The sequence below is a fragment of the Talaromyces rugulosus genome, chromosome I (assembly GCF_013368755.1).
Source record: "Talaromyces rugulosus chromosome I, complete sequence".
NCBI classification, from domain to species: Eukaryota; Fungi; Ascomycota; class Eurotiomycetes; order Eurotiales; family Trichocomaceae; genus Talaromyces; species Talaromyces rugulosus.
Genome location: NC_049561.1, coordinates 6,309,667 through 6,324,429, shown reverse-complemented (window position 1 = coordinate 6,324,429; position 14,763 = coordinate 6,309,667). Strand labels below are relative to the sequence as shown.

The 14,763-nt window shown below is 45.9% G+C and overlaps 5 protein-coding genes across 5 annotated transcripts; 2 read left to right on the top strand and 3 right to left on the bottom strand.

The window, feature by feature from the left end:
* Positions 1–16: 16 nt before the first annotated feature.
* On the top strand, positions 17–1,168 carry TRUGW13939_02159 (uncharacterized protein; the record flags this gene model as incomplete). Its single annotated transcript, XM_035485353.1, has 1 exon — positions 17–1,168. One exon carries the CDS (start codon positions 17–19, stop codon positions 1,166–1,168), a length of 1,152 nt encoding a protein of 383 aa, XP_035341246.1.
* Positions 1,169–1,508: 340 nt separating this feature from the next.
* On the bottom strand, positions 1,509–1,952 carry TRUGW13939_02158 (uncharacterized protein; the record flags this gene model as incomplete). The annotated part of the gene is made up of 1 exon (XM_035485352.1): positions 1,509–1,952. One exon carries the CDS (start codon positions 1,950–1,952, stop codon positions 1,509–1,511), a length of 444 nt encoding a protein of 147 aa, XP_035341245.1.
* A 2,163-nt stretch (positions 1,953–4,115) lies between these two features.
* Positions 4,116–6,446, bottom strand: TRUGW13939_02157 (uncharacterized protein; the record flags this gene model as incomplete). Its single annotated transcript, XM_035485351.1, has 5 exons — positions 4,116–4,357; positions 4,420–4,766; positions 4,833–5,853; positions 5,903–6,198; positions 6,253–6,446. The coding sequence occupies 5 exons, from the start codon at positions 6,444–6,446 to the stop codon at positions 4,116–4,118; spliced, it is 2,100 nt and encodes a 699-aa protein (XP_035341244.1).
* Positions 6,447–9,953: 3,507 nt separating this feature from the next.
* Positions 9,954–12,809, top strand: TRUGW13939_02156 (uncharacterized protein; the record flags this gene model as incomplete). Its single annotated transcript, XM_035485350.1, has 6 exons — positions 9,954–10,242; positions 10,336–11,079; positions 11,156–11,498; positions 11,798–11,816; positions 12,129–12,404; positions 12,465–12,809. 6 exons carry the CDS (start codon positions 9,954–9,956, stop codon positions 12,807–12,809), a joined length of 2,016 nt encoding a protein of 671 aa, XP_035341243.1.
* Positions 12,810–12,988: 179 nt separating this feature from the next.
* On the bottom strand, positions 12,989–13,858 carry TRUGW13939_02155 (uncharacterized protein; the record flags this gene model as incomplete). Its single annotated transcript, XM_035485349.1, has 2 exons — positions 12,989–13,598; positions 13,656–13,858. The coding sequence occupies 2 exons, from the start codon at positions 13,856–13,858 to the stop codon at positions 12,989–12,991; spliced, it is 813 nt and encodes a 270-aa protein (XP_035341242.1).
* Positions 13,859–14,763: the final 905 nt, after the last annotated feature.

Here is a 14,763-nt window from a genome sequence, read left to right as displayed (position 1 = left end):
TTCGATTCTTCGCGCCATGGCGACAATAACGACTGCCGGGACTACCGAAGAAAAAATCGCGGATTTATCCTCTGTCCTCGAGACGTTGACGACATGCCTCACCAGCGCATCAACGTCACTTCCTTCTTCCGAAGAGAGTGATGGGGCCTCGATTCTCCCACCTACAGATGGCATCTCTTTACTCGACGTAAAGAGCGAAATACTGCTTTCATACATGCAAAATCTAGTCTTCCTCATACTAGATCAGTTGCACCGAGTGCGCAATCGCGACCAGGGAAAAGTCTCAAATGAGGACATTGTCAAAAAATTGATTGAGCTACGCGTATACTTGGATAGAGGCGTGAGGCCATTGGAAGGGAGATTGAAATACCAGATTGACAAGGTGGTCAAGGCTGCGGATGATGCCGAGAGAACATCACGACCCCAATCGAAATCTGCAGTGAAGAAACAGCGGAAAGCCGCAGCTGCAGATGTCTCTGATGAAGAGGAAGACTCTGAGGGCTCCGAATCCGATGGTAGTGAAGAGATTGACGAGATGGCATATCGACCCAACATTTCAGCATTTTCCAAAAATATGCAGAAGCCCGAGAGAGAGTCCAAAGCACAAGCCAAAGACAAAAAGCAACAACCATCAGACGGCATTTACCGACCCCCCAAAATCAAACCCACCGCCCTACCAACAACAGAAAGCCGTGAACGCAATCGCGATCGTGATAGGCGATCTAAAAAGTCTAGCGTCATCGACGAATTCGTCTCCACGGAGATGTCATCTGCGCCTATGGCCGAGCCCAGCATTGGAAGTACGATCCAGCGCGGTGGACGAAAAACCATTTCTAAACAAGACCGAGAGCGCGACACCGAGCGACGCACTTATGAAGAAACCAACTTTGTGCGGTTACCCAAGGAGAGCAAGAAAGAACGTTCCAAGCGACAGGCAGGCGAGGGACCGCGCGCCGGTGGATTCGGAGGCGAGGAGTTCCGATTACTCGGTGAGGGAGCAGACCGAATTGGACGACTTACCAAGAGGGCGACAGGTAGCTCTAGAGATGGGGCGTTGGAGAAGAGTAGGAAGCGACACTTCACTGAAGATGGACCAAGAGGCGACGGTGCTTCGATGGGACAGTCGTTTGACAAGAGGAGGAGGAAAGTGGAAGGATGGAAGAAGTGATTTTTCTGGAGTTTATGAGTATTTGACTTTGTTGATATCAAAAGCAGAATATGGCGTCAGCGAATACCGCATGTGTATAAAGGATTTTGCTATTTATTTAAAATGAGCTGTTTTAACCATTCAATGTTCAAGATGACATGCTGTCGCCACAAGAACACAAAAATATGACCAAAATACCATCAATTAATTACCACTGTTTAGGTAAGAGGTGTTTGACAGGGTGGTAATTTTCCAGATGACAGGTCGATGCATGTACAGTCATGATAAAAGGAGGTGCATTTATACTATTTACTTGATAATATTGAGCCGGCATCTGAGAACACCAACACGTGCTCTACCGTTATTTCGCCGGCATACCGCACTCCCTCGCATTCACCAACTCATATTCGACATCAACACTTCCAAACTCCTCCGCGTTACCACCAGTCAGCTCATTCAAGACACTCGGCGCGAGATTAAACTGGCCAACTGCCGAGTCTATCGCCAACACATGGACCGGTTTACTACCGTTGTACGTCAATGCGTAGCAGGCGCCGCAGTTGGGATCATTCCAACCCTTCACAGTGGGCGAACCGCCGACGTTGCGCGTGGGTAGGTCGCTGATGACTTTGAAGTTTTTTGTGACCAGGCCATGCTCGCCATCGGAGCAAGTGACTGTGGATAGAGAGAGGGAAGGGTCGTCGTAGGCGGTGTCAAATGTAGCGGTTGATTTTGATTTGGCGGCCAAGGTGGACGAGGAGAGGGAGAGGAGGGTTATGAGGGGGTAAGTGTGTGGTATCTTCATGGTTTTTTTCTGGTGATATCTTTCAATATTGGAGATGATTGAAGGCTACATACATAGAGCACACGTTTAGACCTTATATATGAACTCCCTCATACAATTCTAGATCCCTAGCACACATTTCTCGGATGTCTCAGGCAATACTAGTGTTCTTCATTTATTCGCCACGAACAAACTTGAACTTTCGCCGAGGCCAAAATACTAGTACGTACTTAGTACATATCATGGGTAATCCACCCAGTTTATAGCAAAACCTGTTCTCTCTCCCGAGGAATGCCATCCCCAAAACCATCAATCACCCTTTCAGGAATGCCCACCTGCATTCCACACAGATACGACTGTGTGACTGTCGAGTTTCTTTTATCTCAAAAATCAAAAAAAAAAAAAAAAAAAAAAAAAAAAAAAACAGCCAAAGCTTGAATGCCTTCAATAATTTTAATATAAACAGCCACAATTTTGAGCCGTTGGTGGACTTAGGGCATTTACACCTAGGACTTGCCAAAACAGGAAATATTTGTCCCCGCAGGTGTCATATTCCAAGCTCGCACGTGATTCCACAGAATCAAACAACAAAGTAAAGTATTCTTTAAAAGACAAATCAAAATTTGAAGATAAATCCATAATATTTACAAAGTGCCCTCGACGTCTTTTGCCGCCCGGTATATTGGCAACACAAAATGGTCCGTTGAGCGAGCTTTCGAATTGTTAAGGTTATACGTATCCACCCTCTTCGACATATCAATATACGACGAGACGTATATACGTAGTTTATGTTACTTTTGCCTAAAATACCTGGAATTCAATCTATAGATACGCTTAAATTGCTTAAACATGCAGGTTTGGACCGTGGTATGCTATCGGTACATTGCGACATTCCTTTAAAAAAAACCCCCCAAGTCCTACATTCATGCCATGGCCATAGCTTAATTCTAGTTACCATTGAAACGATAGTTTCCAATCTCGCATATATTCCAGTGGCCTTAATATTGAAAGTTGCGTTTTATATACGTGCCCAGGGATGTTGGAGTAGCGTCGTTGAATTCTAGCTCGCCACAGTTCGATACTGCCCTTGTCAACAAAAATTCCTTCTTCCCAAATATTCGACTAGGTATAAATGCCATGTTAAGCTAAATACAGTATTCATGTTTGCTCGTAAGTCGTAACGAATAGTGCATGTATTATTGTGTTGGCTACTATAACCTCGTCTAGGGTCGTTTGGGTTTCCGCATGTGAAACCAGTTACGACTACTTGGAACTACAAACATTACAGTTGTAAAACAGGCTTTGCAAGAATTACTCTATAAGGAACAGTAGATTTATTTATAATTTTGACTGATTATATTTCAAGGTTGAAGGCACTTGTAAATATAGTAGCAACGAATATTAAACAATCAGCTTACATGTATTTTAGTTTCCTGATAAGCTAGTTGCATCAAATCGAAAACAAACGAAACTCATGGTTTCAATAATAATAATAACTATAGGATATGCGTAGTATTATATGGTACTATATACACCCGTATTATATGATGACCCTGCATAAATGGGTTTAAAGTTTACCCTACCTATCTACCGTACAATTGTTACACATATGTACAGGATATACAGTATTATATCGTACCAGGCTAACCACAATACATCAATTAATATTCATTATGTGATCGGCAGGGGCAAGACCCATTTTCAGTATTTGGTGGTTGTTGGATGTGTGATCTGATTCGATGCATTTGTATTTTGAGTGGGTTGAAAAAACTATTTTCGGATTGATCGGCAGGGCACGTTGCTATTGCTATTTGCTAGTTGAGCGGAATTTTTCAAGTATGTTGAGATTCGATTGGATGGTATTTACGTCTTGGCGAGCATGTTTGATTGCTTGGTATGCCCTATGCAACATAGTAATATTGCATATTTATGCATATTTTTTGAGGGTCTGGTAGTAGTATTTTGTACTGGTATTTTGGTTTGATTTAGTTTAGGCATAGGAAATACAAGAATCAACACGTGCACTGACTGCTTCGCATGAAGCTATATCATCACTAAGTAATATACGTAATGTAGGTGATGCAAACTTTATACAGTAAAAAATATTGACATGTCTATATTATATACAGAGTATCCGAAGTTTCCAGGGATACCGTAAAAAAAAAGGGGGGGGGCGAACAAAACCTAAGCGGCCAGAGTGGCAGTAGAGGCAGAAAGACCCAAACCAAGAACAAGCTGGGCAAAGACACCGCCCATGACAGGTCGGTTGATGAACTGGGGGCTGACATAGTCGCCGGTCACGGTGTCGAACAAGTCGCCCATGGGGTGGTTGGTAGGGGTGTTGTTAATCCAGTAGGCGAGCGAGCTGTAGATCATGTCGCGCACGGTGTCGTCACAGACAGAGGCAATCCAGGATTCCCAGTCACCTGTTGAAAAGTCATGTTAGTTGGGTGGGTACGAACGAATGCACAGGTCATGGGATACATACTCTTGGTCAATGTGTGACGAGTATCCAATGGGACACCGTAGGTGGCGTTGACAGTAGGGTAGAAGGCGCTCTGGGTGTCGTAGACGGACTGGGGCACGAAGTTCAAGCCAAGGGCCTTATCACCGTACAAGTTGTACAGAAGACCCCATGTGCTCTCGTTGCCGTAGTTGAGTGTGGCGTGAGCGGGGCTGTCGTCGTTGTTGAAGCCAAGAGTCTGCCATTGGGTGATGTAGTCACTGGCAATGGAGCTGTAGTTGGCTCCAGTGGCGGTGTCACCAGTCAAGTTGGCGATAACAGACATGGCCTGGATACCAATCATACCCTTGAGGGCAAGGTTGGTTTGGTTTCTAAGAGTCAAGTCAGTCAACATTCAAATTTTCAGGCCAAACCGGAATAGGCGGCCTAAAACATACCCAAGAGGACCAGCGAAATCATCGGTGGAGATTTGGTTGGCTGGGTAAAGAGATTCGGCGATCAGGTATTGAGTCCACTGGTCGAGGAGCTTGTAGTGATCCTTGAGGAAGGTGGAGTCGTTGGAAGCCAAGTAGTACTCGAGAGACATGATAAGCATGTCACCGCATTCCTCCAATGGCATCTGCTCGTCAGATCCGTCGGTGTGACCGGTAGCGTTAGGGTAGTGAGAACCAAGATCGTGCATCGACCAGCTGTTGGGGTACTGGCCAGCCTCCTGGTTGACAAACAAAGGCTCGAGCATCATCTTCATCAGTTCTGGGTTGGTGTAAACGAAGGCGGGGTGAGACGGGAAAATAACGTCCACGGTCTGGATGTTGCCGTCCGAAGAGATTTCCTTGAGGAAAAGGTAATGAGTGTCGTTGGTGCCAACGAGCTGGACACCACCAAAGGCCTGACGAAGAGCCAGAGTAGCAATAGTAGCGTAGTCATCGCTGATGGCAGAGGCATCAGACTGCACCTTGGAGTCAAGAGCAGCGGCGGCGGCGCTGGCTCCTTCGTAGTCACCCTGGACGAAGACAACGGCAGAGACGTCATCGTCAAAGTACTGAGTCCAGAGAGAAGGAAGAGCCTGGATACCGTCGGCACCGAGGAACTGGATAGCATCCTCCTGGGTGAGACCGACGGTGAAAACACGGGAGGTGGAAGTGGTGTCGACGCTGCCAAGGTCAAAAGCGTGGGCGAAAACGGGCCAGTTGTCGTTGATAGCACGGTAGCTGGTATCATCAGAGTTGGAAAGGCTGCTCTGGTTTCCAAACTGGGCGCGCACGTCGACGTCAGCACCGGATTGGTAGCTGTATCCATCGTCGGATGTAGCCGAGTACCACCAGTTACCGTACTCGGTCTGGTCGTTGACCTCGGAGAAGGCAAGCTGAGTCTGGCGATAGATCTTGTGGTACGCAACGTCACCGCTAGTGTCGTGTTCCCACTGAACAAGAGCGGAGCGGTCACCAGAAACCCATTCTGTCTCGAATCAGCACTGGCCAGTCACAAATTAGCAGGAAGAGCTTACCGGCAGAGATATCGGTGTACAGGGAGACATTGTGGCTGTTGCCGTCCAAAGAGACAACATCTACGTTAAGGTAGGAGAAAATCAAGGACTGGCGTTTGAAATCATCTGGGGTAATAGGGGACAAGAAGGTGGCAGTGACCTGGACTGCACTGTCGACAGAGAGAACGAAGGTGCTCGAAGAGCTGGTGTAGTTGTAGGAGACTTGGTCAGCAGTGGGGAAGTCGACAGGATTTCCCATCCATGAGTAGACAGTGCCATCGACGCTGATGAGGCCAGCCCATCCAAGAGTGGCGCCGCTACGGAGAGATATTAGTCGGGTTCTATACTAATGGTTGGACGACGGCACTCACGCCCAGAAAGTAGGCCATTGACCAGTAAGAATACCGCCATTACCACCGTCGCTACCAGCAGTCTGCCAAGCGCTCAGGTAAGGAGACTTGACAGCCAGAGGCTGGGCCGGGGGACGAGCAGGGGAAAATGTCGAATCAGCCTGGCTCGAGGGCAGCAGGGTAAGCAAGAGGGAAAGGACGACGAAGGGCGTCATGATGAATATGGCGTAAGGAGAGGCTGATAAAAGGAATGAAAAAATAGTCCGAAGACGAGCCTATACCAGACATTTAAGTTAGCATCGGATCGACATGTCGATGGACTAGGTTACAGTGGGCAACATCGCTCTGCTCCACGTAGGAAATAGCGTAGCGGATAACCAGTCCTTTGGTGCATTCTTGAGAAGATGAGATCCAAATCGATCGAGAGCATCTTGACAGCCGAGCAAAAAAGACAAAAGACAAAAAAAGAAAGCCAAGGAATGGTAGGTGGGGGGGCTGAATACCTTGAGAAAGACCCCGGTTTGTCGGTGAGTAAGCGGTTACTGTTGGATAGAGTCCGGCATTAGCATCCGGAATGGAATGTGGTTGGTTATGTTTTTGTCTGACTGCCACGTTGTTCGGAGATACCACATGCAATCCAGCAATGTTTTACATGGGCGGAGGATTATATAGACGATATAGGGAGCGAATCGAACGTACCTCTAGACCGAACACACAAGCTGGTTCAATGGCGATCAAACTCGGACAGAGAAAAGGAACGAGAGGTGAGCGAGAGGCCGCCGGTTTTATATATCGAGGGGCCATGCGACTGATGATCGCGCGATCCACCACTTGTGGACATGTTGCTGGCGCTATCCAGGACAAGCTCATGAGTTGTGAGGATAGCGTGGTGGACGGTGGGTGTACGAGGGAGGCTGTCAGTATAGTACAATAATACGTATAGACAGATACGGTGTATACCGAACCAGTGGGCGGTATTAATACCAAGTCTGACCGTCAGACTGTGAGGATTGGTGCTGGGGATCGGCATGCTGCAATGCTCGATTAGGGCAAGCAAGGGGGAGAAATGCTGCTCTGTAATTTTGGCGGATAAGGAGGCTGGAAATATTCGTATTTGTTTTACGGCGTACTCAATACAGCGTGCGTACCAGGCTGACTCCGCGTTCCCCACAGAGAACGCAACCCTGGAAGCTTCGGCCGGAAACCTGGTTTCTTCATCTGAACGAAGAGCGCTCCTGCCTAATTTCCCAGCGTACAGCTGCCAATCACCACGCGCCTTAAACGCCTGTCGGGGCCTTGCAGTTCAGTGGGGGAGAGACACGGTGAGCACCGAGCACCTAGTCGTTCCACTGCGTCTGCGGTCTGCAGCGATGATCAAGGCTTATTATTCTTATGGTTGTAGCAGCACCACATGCATTCAGGCCAGACAATAGCACCTTGCTTTATTACCAAAGGGTCGCAGAGATAGTCTCTCCCATCAGGCTTCACAAAGCTCATCGCAGAGCAACCAACAGCAGCCAACACAGCCCACGACTATCATCATAACATGATATCTAGGTCACTCCATATTTAAGGCCTAGGTGAATCCACCATACAAAGCGAATAGTTTCTTTATTTACATACTACTAAGAATAACTCCGGCCCGCCGAAATGATAGCCCAATGTGGCTAGTGCGGTATTATCTCGTCACGTACGAGCGAGCCAAAGGGCTGAATCGTGGGGGCTGGAGCACTTCCATTGGCCAGCCACCTGGCTCTGGTATTGATGATGACGACGCTAGCCGTCTATAGACTAGCGTGTTCCTCTTTCTAATCTTAGCTGCAGTCAACTGCCGAAACAGGAAATCTATCGTCACCGTGCTTCCAGCATGTGTCTGTCGATGTTTATGGACCCTGTCGCGCAAATTTCGCAATCGGGTGCGCTTCCGGGGTCCTCGGAAGCTATCCACGTTGCACGCTGTGGAGACTCTCGAGGCTTAGCATACATTAGCAGTTGGTAGCGGCTCGTACAGACTACAGACCTTGGCCATAAACCTCCAAAGCCGGGAACTGCTGACTTGCCTCTGGACCTAGCTCTATTCTGTACGCCCTAGCATCTAATAATAATAAAATCCGTTCCCAGTCATTCGGAATACTCGCTGAATCTGTTGGACATCCACCTTTTAGCCCGACAATCGAAGCTTGTTTGATTAACGTTTGGGCGTCACTTGTGGCGTCCGGCGCCATCATCCTCTCCTAGCCGGGTTTAAGCCACCCTTTCATGCTTATTATTTGTTTCAATCATCTTAACAACGCGGCCTTTTACGGGGCAAGGTGACATCCAAGAAGCGTTTCACGTGCGTGACGGAGTCGCCGGGCCGCGACCAGAGGCGTCGGTTGTGGGCTTTTTATTGATCATTTTGCGTCCACAGTGGTCAACTAGGCTCTTGACCGATTCCTGAGAGTAAGACGGGGGGTAAGGAGATGCACGTACTACGTGTACAAGAGGGTGCCAACGCCGTGCTACCACATGGTACATATACTTAAATACATTTAGTGTCTTAGGTTCAGAGTAAGGTATATTTTATATATATACAAAGTTTAAATAAACTTTAGAGGTTAGATTACAACTACCAGCTGACATTGATAGTTATCAATTGATTAACATTTATATAATTCCTAAAATATATTTAAAAACTTAATTAAAGCATAACATCAAATGAAATCGGGGGAGCGGGATCCGGTGCGAGTACTCAATTATTTGGTGGTCTAGTCTCTCCTCGATAGTTTACACTGTCTCTTCTCAGCCCCAATGTAGTCCGAATGCCAGTGCAGTTATTCCATACCAAGAAATTGTGCTGCTAGCCTTGATATAGAACCAAAATCGAGCAAATTATGTTATGATCATGTTGAATACGATATTCATGGCATCGCCAGGATGCACGGCGGATCTGTCGGTCGAAAAATTCATGACATTGTCGTAACCTACTTTCTTTTTTTAATCTTTGGATTTAGGCGTAAATTTCTAATATAATAAAGTATAAATGTAGTTCAATCCTTATTTTTAATTTTAAAATAGAATAATAATAATAATATAATAAAAATTAGGTGAGATGTTATATTTAAAGGTGAAATTTACCTCTGAAAGAAAAGTGGGTTGCAACAATTTTTTGCGAAAACATGACGTCGACATAACACATTGTCTTGCGAGACGAATGAAACTTGGCTGCCCACATATAATTTTCCAACGATGAATAAGAATAGGATCTATTGAATATGATCCACTATGTATACAACTGTACTTTATATGACCGCCTTTTCTTGTCGTATATTAACCCAGCCCTAGATCTTGTACTAGATATTGACACTGGTACTGGATAAGGTCGTTAATCTAGGCTAAGCAGGAAAATTTCTATACAATACTATAAATTTGTATATAGCTGCTTAATACGAAATAACTAGTATGGCCTAAAGCTGTTGTGATATAACTAAGTGGCACCGACGACGTCATGCAGCATCATCGTCTACATGTACATTGGGCATATGAACAGTATCTGATACCCGACTTTGGATTCCCCCTCTATGCCCAAAAATTAGCTACATAGAACAAATGACGTCGCGTATAAATACTCAAATCCGTATGGAGTATCCAAAAAACTCAAGAGCACTTGTAGCACCATACTTAGACAAGTCAACTTCAGATATTCGCAAGATTCCTCTTGCAGACACTACTGATCACTCATCATGCCTCAAAAAGAGAAGAAACGCACGCTGATTATCGTCTCCAATCGTCTCCCCCTCTCCCTCAAGAAGATTGACGGCTCCTATGAGTCTTCTCTCTCTAGTGGAGGGCTAGTGACCGCCCTCTCAGGCATCAGTAGCTCTACAAACGTCCGGTGGTTCGGTTGGCCGGGCATAAACATTGAGGACCCCGAGGAGCGCAAAATTGCCACCAAGGCACTGGCAGAAAAGAACGGGGTCGGGATATTCCTAGATGAGAAGCTGGCGCATAGCCACTATAATGACTTTTCAAGTACGTACGCCTCTATACCCTACTGCCGGCTGTAACTCTACTACTCACCGGACTGTGGCGGACTGTGGCTGATTGAGTCCGGGGTTGTGTCAGATGGAATCGCCTGGCCAATTCTCCACTACCAATCTGGCGTCTCCTTCGACGAAGACGCCTGGAAAGCTTACCAGCGCGTGAACGAAATCTTCGCCGATGCTGTCGCAAGCGAAGTCCAAAACGGAGATTTGGTTTGGGTGCATGATTACCATCTCCTCCTATTTCCGGCGTATCTACGTTCACGGCTCAAGGAACTGGGGAAGACGAACTGTCCGATTGGGTTCACGTTGCATACGCCCTTCCCCGCGGAGGATTTCTGGCGCGCCTTACCCGTACACAATGAGTTGTTGGAAGGCGTTCTTGCATGCGATTTAATTGGGTTCCATACGGACGAGTATAAGCGAAATTTCATCGAGTGTTGTTCGCGCGGCTTAGACGTTAAGATTGAGGGGGGAGACATTGAATATAACGGGAATAAAGCACATATCGGGACATTTATTGTTGGGATTGATCCGCAGAAGTTTACGGATGGACTCTTGAATCCACCAGTCCAGCAGCGTGTGAAGGATTTGGAGGAGGTATATAAAAGTAAAGTTGTCATCTTGGGTGTTGATCGACTGGATTATACGAAAGGTCTTGTCCAGAAATTGCAGGGATATGAATACTTCCTACAGCAGCATCCAGAGCTCAAGCAGAAAGTCGTCCTCATTCAAGTCGCTATTCCTAGCCGTGAAGATGTGAAGGAATACCAGGAGTTAGAGAAAGAGCTCAATACACTCGTTGGGAAGATTAATGGCGAGCATTGTACGCGGGCCTCCTTTCCCTCAAAAAAACCTCTCCTACATGTTATTTTCATACTACATCGTACTAATTTGAAAAGCGACCCCCTACGGAACACCCATAGTCTACATCCACCGCTCCGTCTCCTTTACAGACCTATCAGCCCTCTACCGCATCTCCGACATCTGCCTCATCACCTCCAGCCGTGATGGCATGAATCTAGTCGCAGCCGAATTTGTCGCCTGCCAGAAGGACCGCTACGGAGTGCTCGTCCTTTCAGAGCTCGCGGGAGCCGCGGCATTCATGGGCACGGGGAGTATCACATTTAACCCATCTAGTGGACAGCAGGTATGCGATTCTATTTACAAGGCGGCTACGATGAGCCGGGAGGAGAAAAAGACGAGTTACGAGAACCTAGAGGAATTTGTTACTACAAACACGAGGTATGTCCATGTTCTTCGCTATTGTGTTTGTTATTTTGGTAGTATAGTACTGAAGTTGTGTCTATTCAGTGCAAAATGGAGCGAGACCTTTATTAATGTTCTCTCCGGTTATACCTAATAAGTTGTATTTAAGCTAGGAGTTAATTGAGGTAGTTAAATTGGTTGGCGATGGACCTTTATTGGAGATTACGAATATGAAAAGAAATGTGGATTTGTATATCACCTTGCTATTACAAAACGCCTGACCTTGCCCCTATTTCAGCTCCTATCATTACCAGTTGACATCTTGAAAATTTTAGGAGCTTAGCCAATGCTGCGGTACAGCAAGAGGCGTAATACTTATAATTTGCATGCCAATGACGTCGTACTTACCTCACTGGGACCGTGGTAAGAATATAATCCTGAATCTTCTTTACATCGGGCTTGAAACTCTAAAAGATTGGTAAAATCTCTACCCTGATTCGCTTTTGAGTTGTCGTCGAAATGACGTCGGACTGATCTCGAGCCGCAAGGTCTAAATTCTCTTTTAGAACTGGAAGAGGTGTTAGGATAAATAGTTGCAGCTATTTTTGCCTTTTTAAAATGGCAGGTCGCTCTCTCTTGTATCGTACTCGTATACCTCTGAAACAGTTCACATATCCTTCATTACAAAAACGCGTAATATCTACCACCATGACGTCTCGTATTATCGACGTGATCAAAACAGACCACCGAGATATTGAGGACTACTACAACAAGGTTCTCAATTCAGCTACCGACAAGGAGAAGATTCAGTGGCAGAACCAATTTACCTGGGAATTGGCCCGCCACTCAATCGGCGAGGAGCTGGTTGTCTATCCCCAATTTGAGAAGAAGCTCCCCGATGGCCACGCTATGGCAGACAAGGATCGTAAAGAGCACCAATCGGTGAATCAACCTTCAATAACCATCTTTCTTCCAACTAGCTAATGATACGGTACATTGTAGGTCAAGGAACAGCTAAAGATATTCCAGAATATGAAACCTTCGGACCCTGCATTCGAATCTACTGTCAGAGCGCTGATGCAGGATCTTTCCGAGCACATTAAGGAAGAAGAGAGCCAGGATCTCCCGAAACTAGAAGAGACCCTGACGGATGAGGAAAGTGAGAGACTTGCTAGGTCCTTCAGCAACACTAAGATGTTTGTGCCATCACGTTCCCACCCTAGTGCTCCTGACAAGCCTCCCTTCGAAACCGCGATTGGACTTATGACTGCTCCTATCGACCATCTGGCTGATTTGTTCCGGAGCTGGCCACATACTTCTGGCATGCCGAATCCGTCTTCTAAATAAGTTGTTCAGTACTCTTAAAGGGTCCCTTATTATGTTTATCGGTCAACAAAATTGGAATAATATCGAATTACTGTAAAAGAATTTTGACTTTTATAGATAACTTCATAAAATTGGACTCTTTCGGTCTGATTATCATTCCAATGACATGGCATAAATCGAACAAAATCCACAGTTGAGAATTATGCTGAAGTGTAAGCCTGTCCTGCCTCACTAAGGGCGTTCCCAGCATCATTTAGTAGATAATCCGGAAACACGCCAAAGTAAGCATATCTTTCAACATACTCTTGGCTATCCAACCAAGGTATCACATCACCCAAGAATGAGGCCTGCTGAGTGTCATCTCCATAGCACTGAAACTCTGTAATCCAAATGGGTAGGTTAAGCGTATTGTATGCATCCGTCACATTGCTCGTAAACCAATCCGCACCTGACTGTCCATTGCCAGGGTCACAGTCCTGGTACCAGTGAATGCACGCAAAATCGAAATGGCAATCAGTACAGTTCCCCATGAAATAGCTTGTCCATGTTCGGGAGCTGTAATCGCCCCCAGACGATGAGCTGTCGTAGTTGTTCCAGAGGATATTGGGCGCTCCAATTCGAACAGTGCCGTTGAAGGGTTCCATGTACGTTTTATAGCCCTGAGCGGCGTCGGCGGGGAGGATATTCGCGGAGCCGGAGTAAGTGAGGTCTGGCTCGTTGAATCCGAGGATGTTCTTCGTCCCGGCGGTTTGCACGGCGTCTGTCCAGCTGGAGTCGTCACCGCTGGGAAGGCCCCAAAGCATGGGAACGCTGCTCAATGTGTTAAAATTTTTGAATAATTCATTTTTGTGGGAAGAAAGAGAGTACAATTCAAAGGTAGACGAGAGATTGTACGATGGGAAACCCCAGTCATATCCCCAAGTGACTTGTGAATAGTTGGAGAGCATGTTCGCAAAGGTCGCATCGCCGTAGTCATTGTTGTTGTTGTAAGCAGCACCCCGTTTTCCAGTTCCTGCTGCTGTGGTAGCAGTAAGGATTGTGGCTGCCGCAAATCCACGAAATAAAGACATAGTGTATTATGCCTTGGTCCGAAACAATCCAACCAATCTTCAAAGGTGCTACGTTAAGTTATTAGCTTTGAATAAGGCAATGCGTGTCTTTGTAACAGATAACGATCTACGTAGACCTGTCCGGACGAACTAAACATTTATACATTTCGTACCTGGGGAAACCTAAAAAAAAATTGAATTAACCACTACTCCGCATACTTAAATAGAGTAGCATTTTTACTGCGTTCCACTGTGCTTGATACAGTATAGACTCACAAAATTAACTTAAAACGCCGACGAATAACTCAATCGGGCTTAGAAAATGTGACCTAGAGCTTACTCTGTAACTAACGGAGACTTTTTTAGTGCTGATAGTGCCAACCGCCATTGGTGTATAGAGCCTTAGTTCCCTCATTATATCTAAAGGCAGACTGATTCATTGGCATGGACATGTCAACTGGCGAGAACGGATCTAATAATGTGATCGGGATATTTTCAACGGAACAAGGATAAGGTGGGTTGGGTTACACCTTAAAATCCATTTACTTCGTTCAAAACCATGCTAGGATAGATGTGGGCTAGAGCAGAATTAGTACAAATTCAGACCTTTTTTATTCGACTGCATTTACAGTGAATCCCAGATATTGAGTAAGAGTTTGTGAGTCGTCACGTATTGTGCAAAATAATCAACATGAAACGGCAGAGTATATGGCAGTCCCTATACCAACCAGTTCAAGAGTATAGTCACCAAATACAATTCAGGGACTCACAAAAACCAACTACTTCCATATTGAATCCACATTGATTTGAGGACAACCAAAGGTGGCCTAAGTAAATATTGCATATACCCGATTTAGAGTTAAGAAACAATGTGAAAACAAAGCTCCCTGCCATAAATATTCTACGATGGCATAGCAATGGGTAAG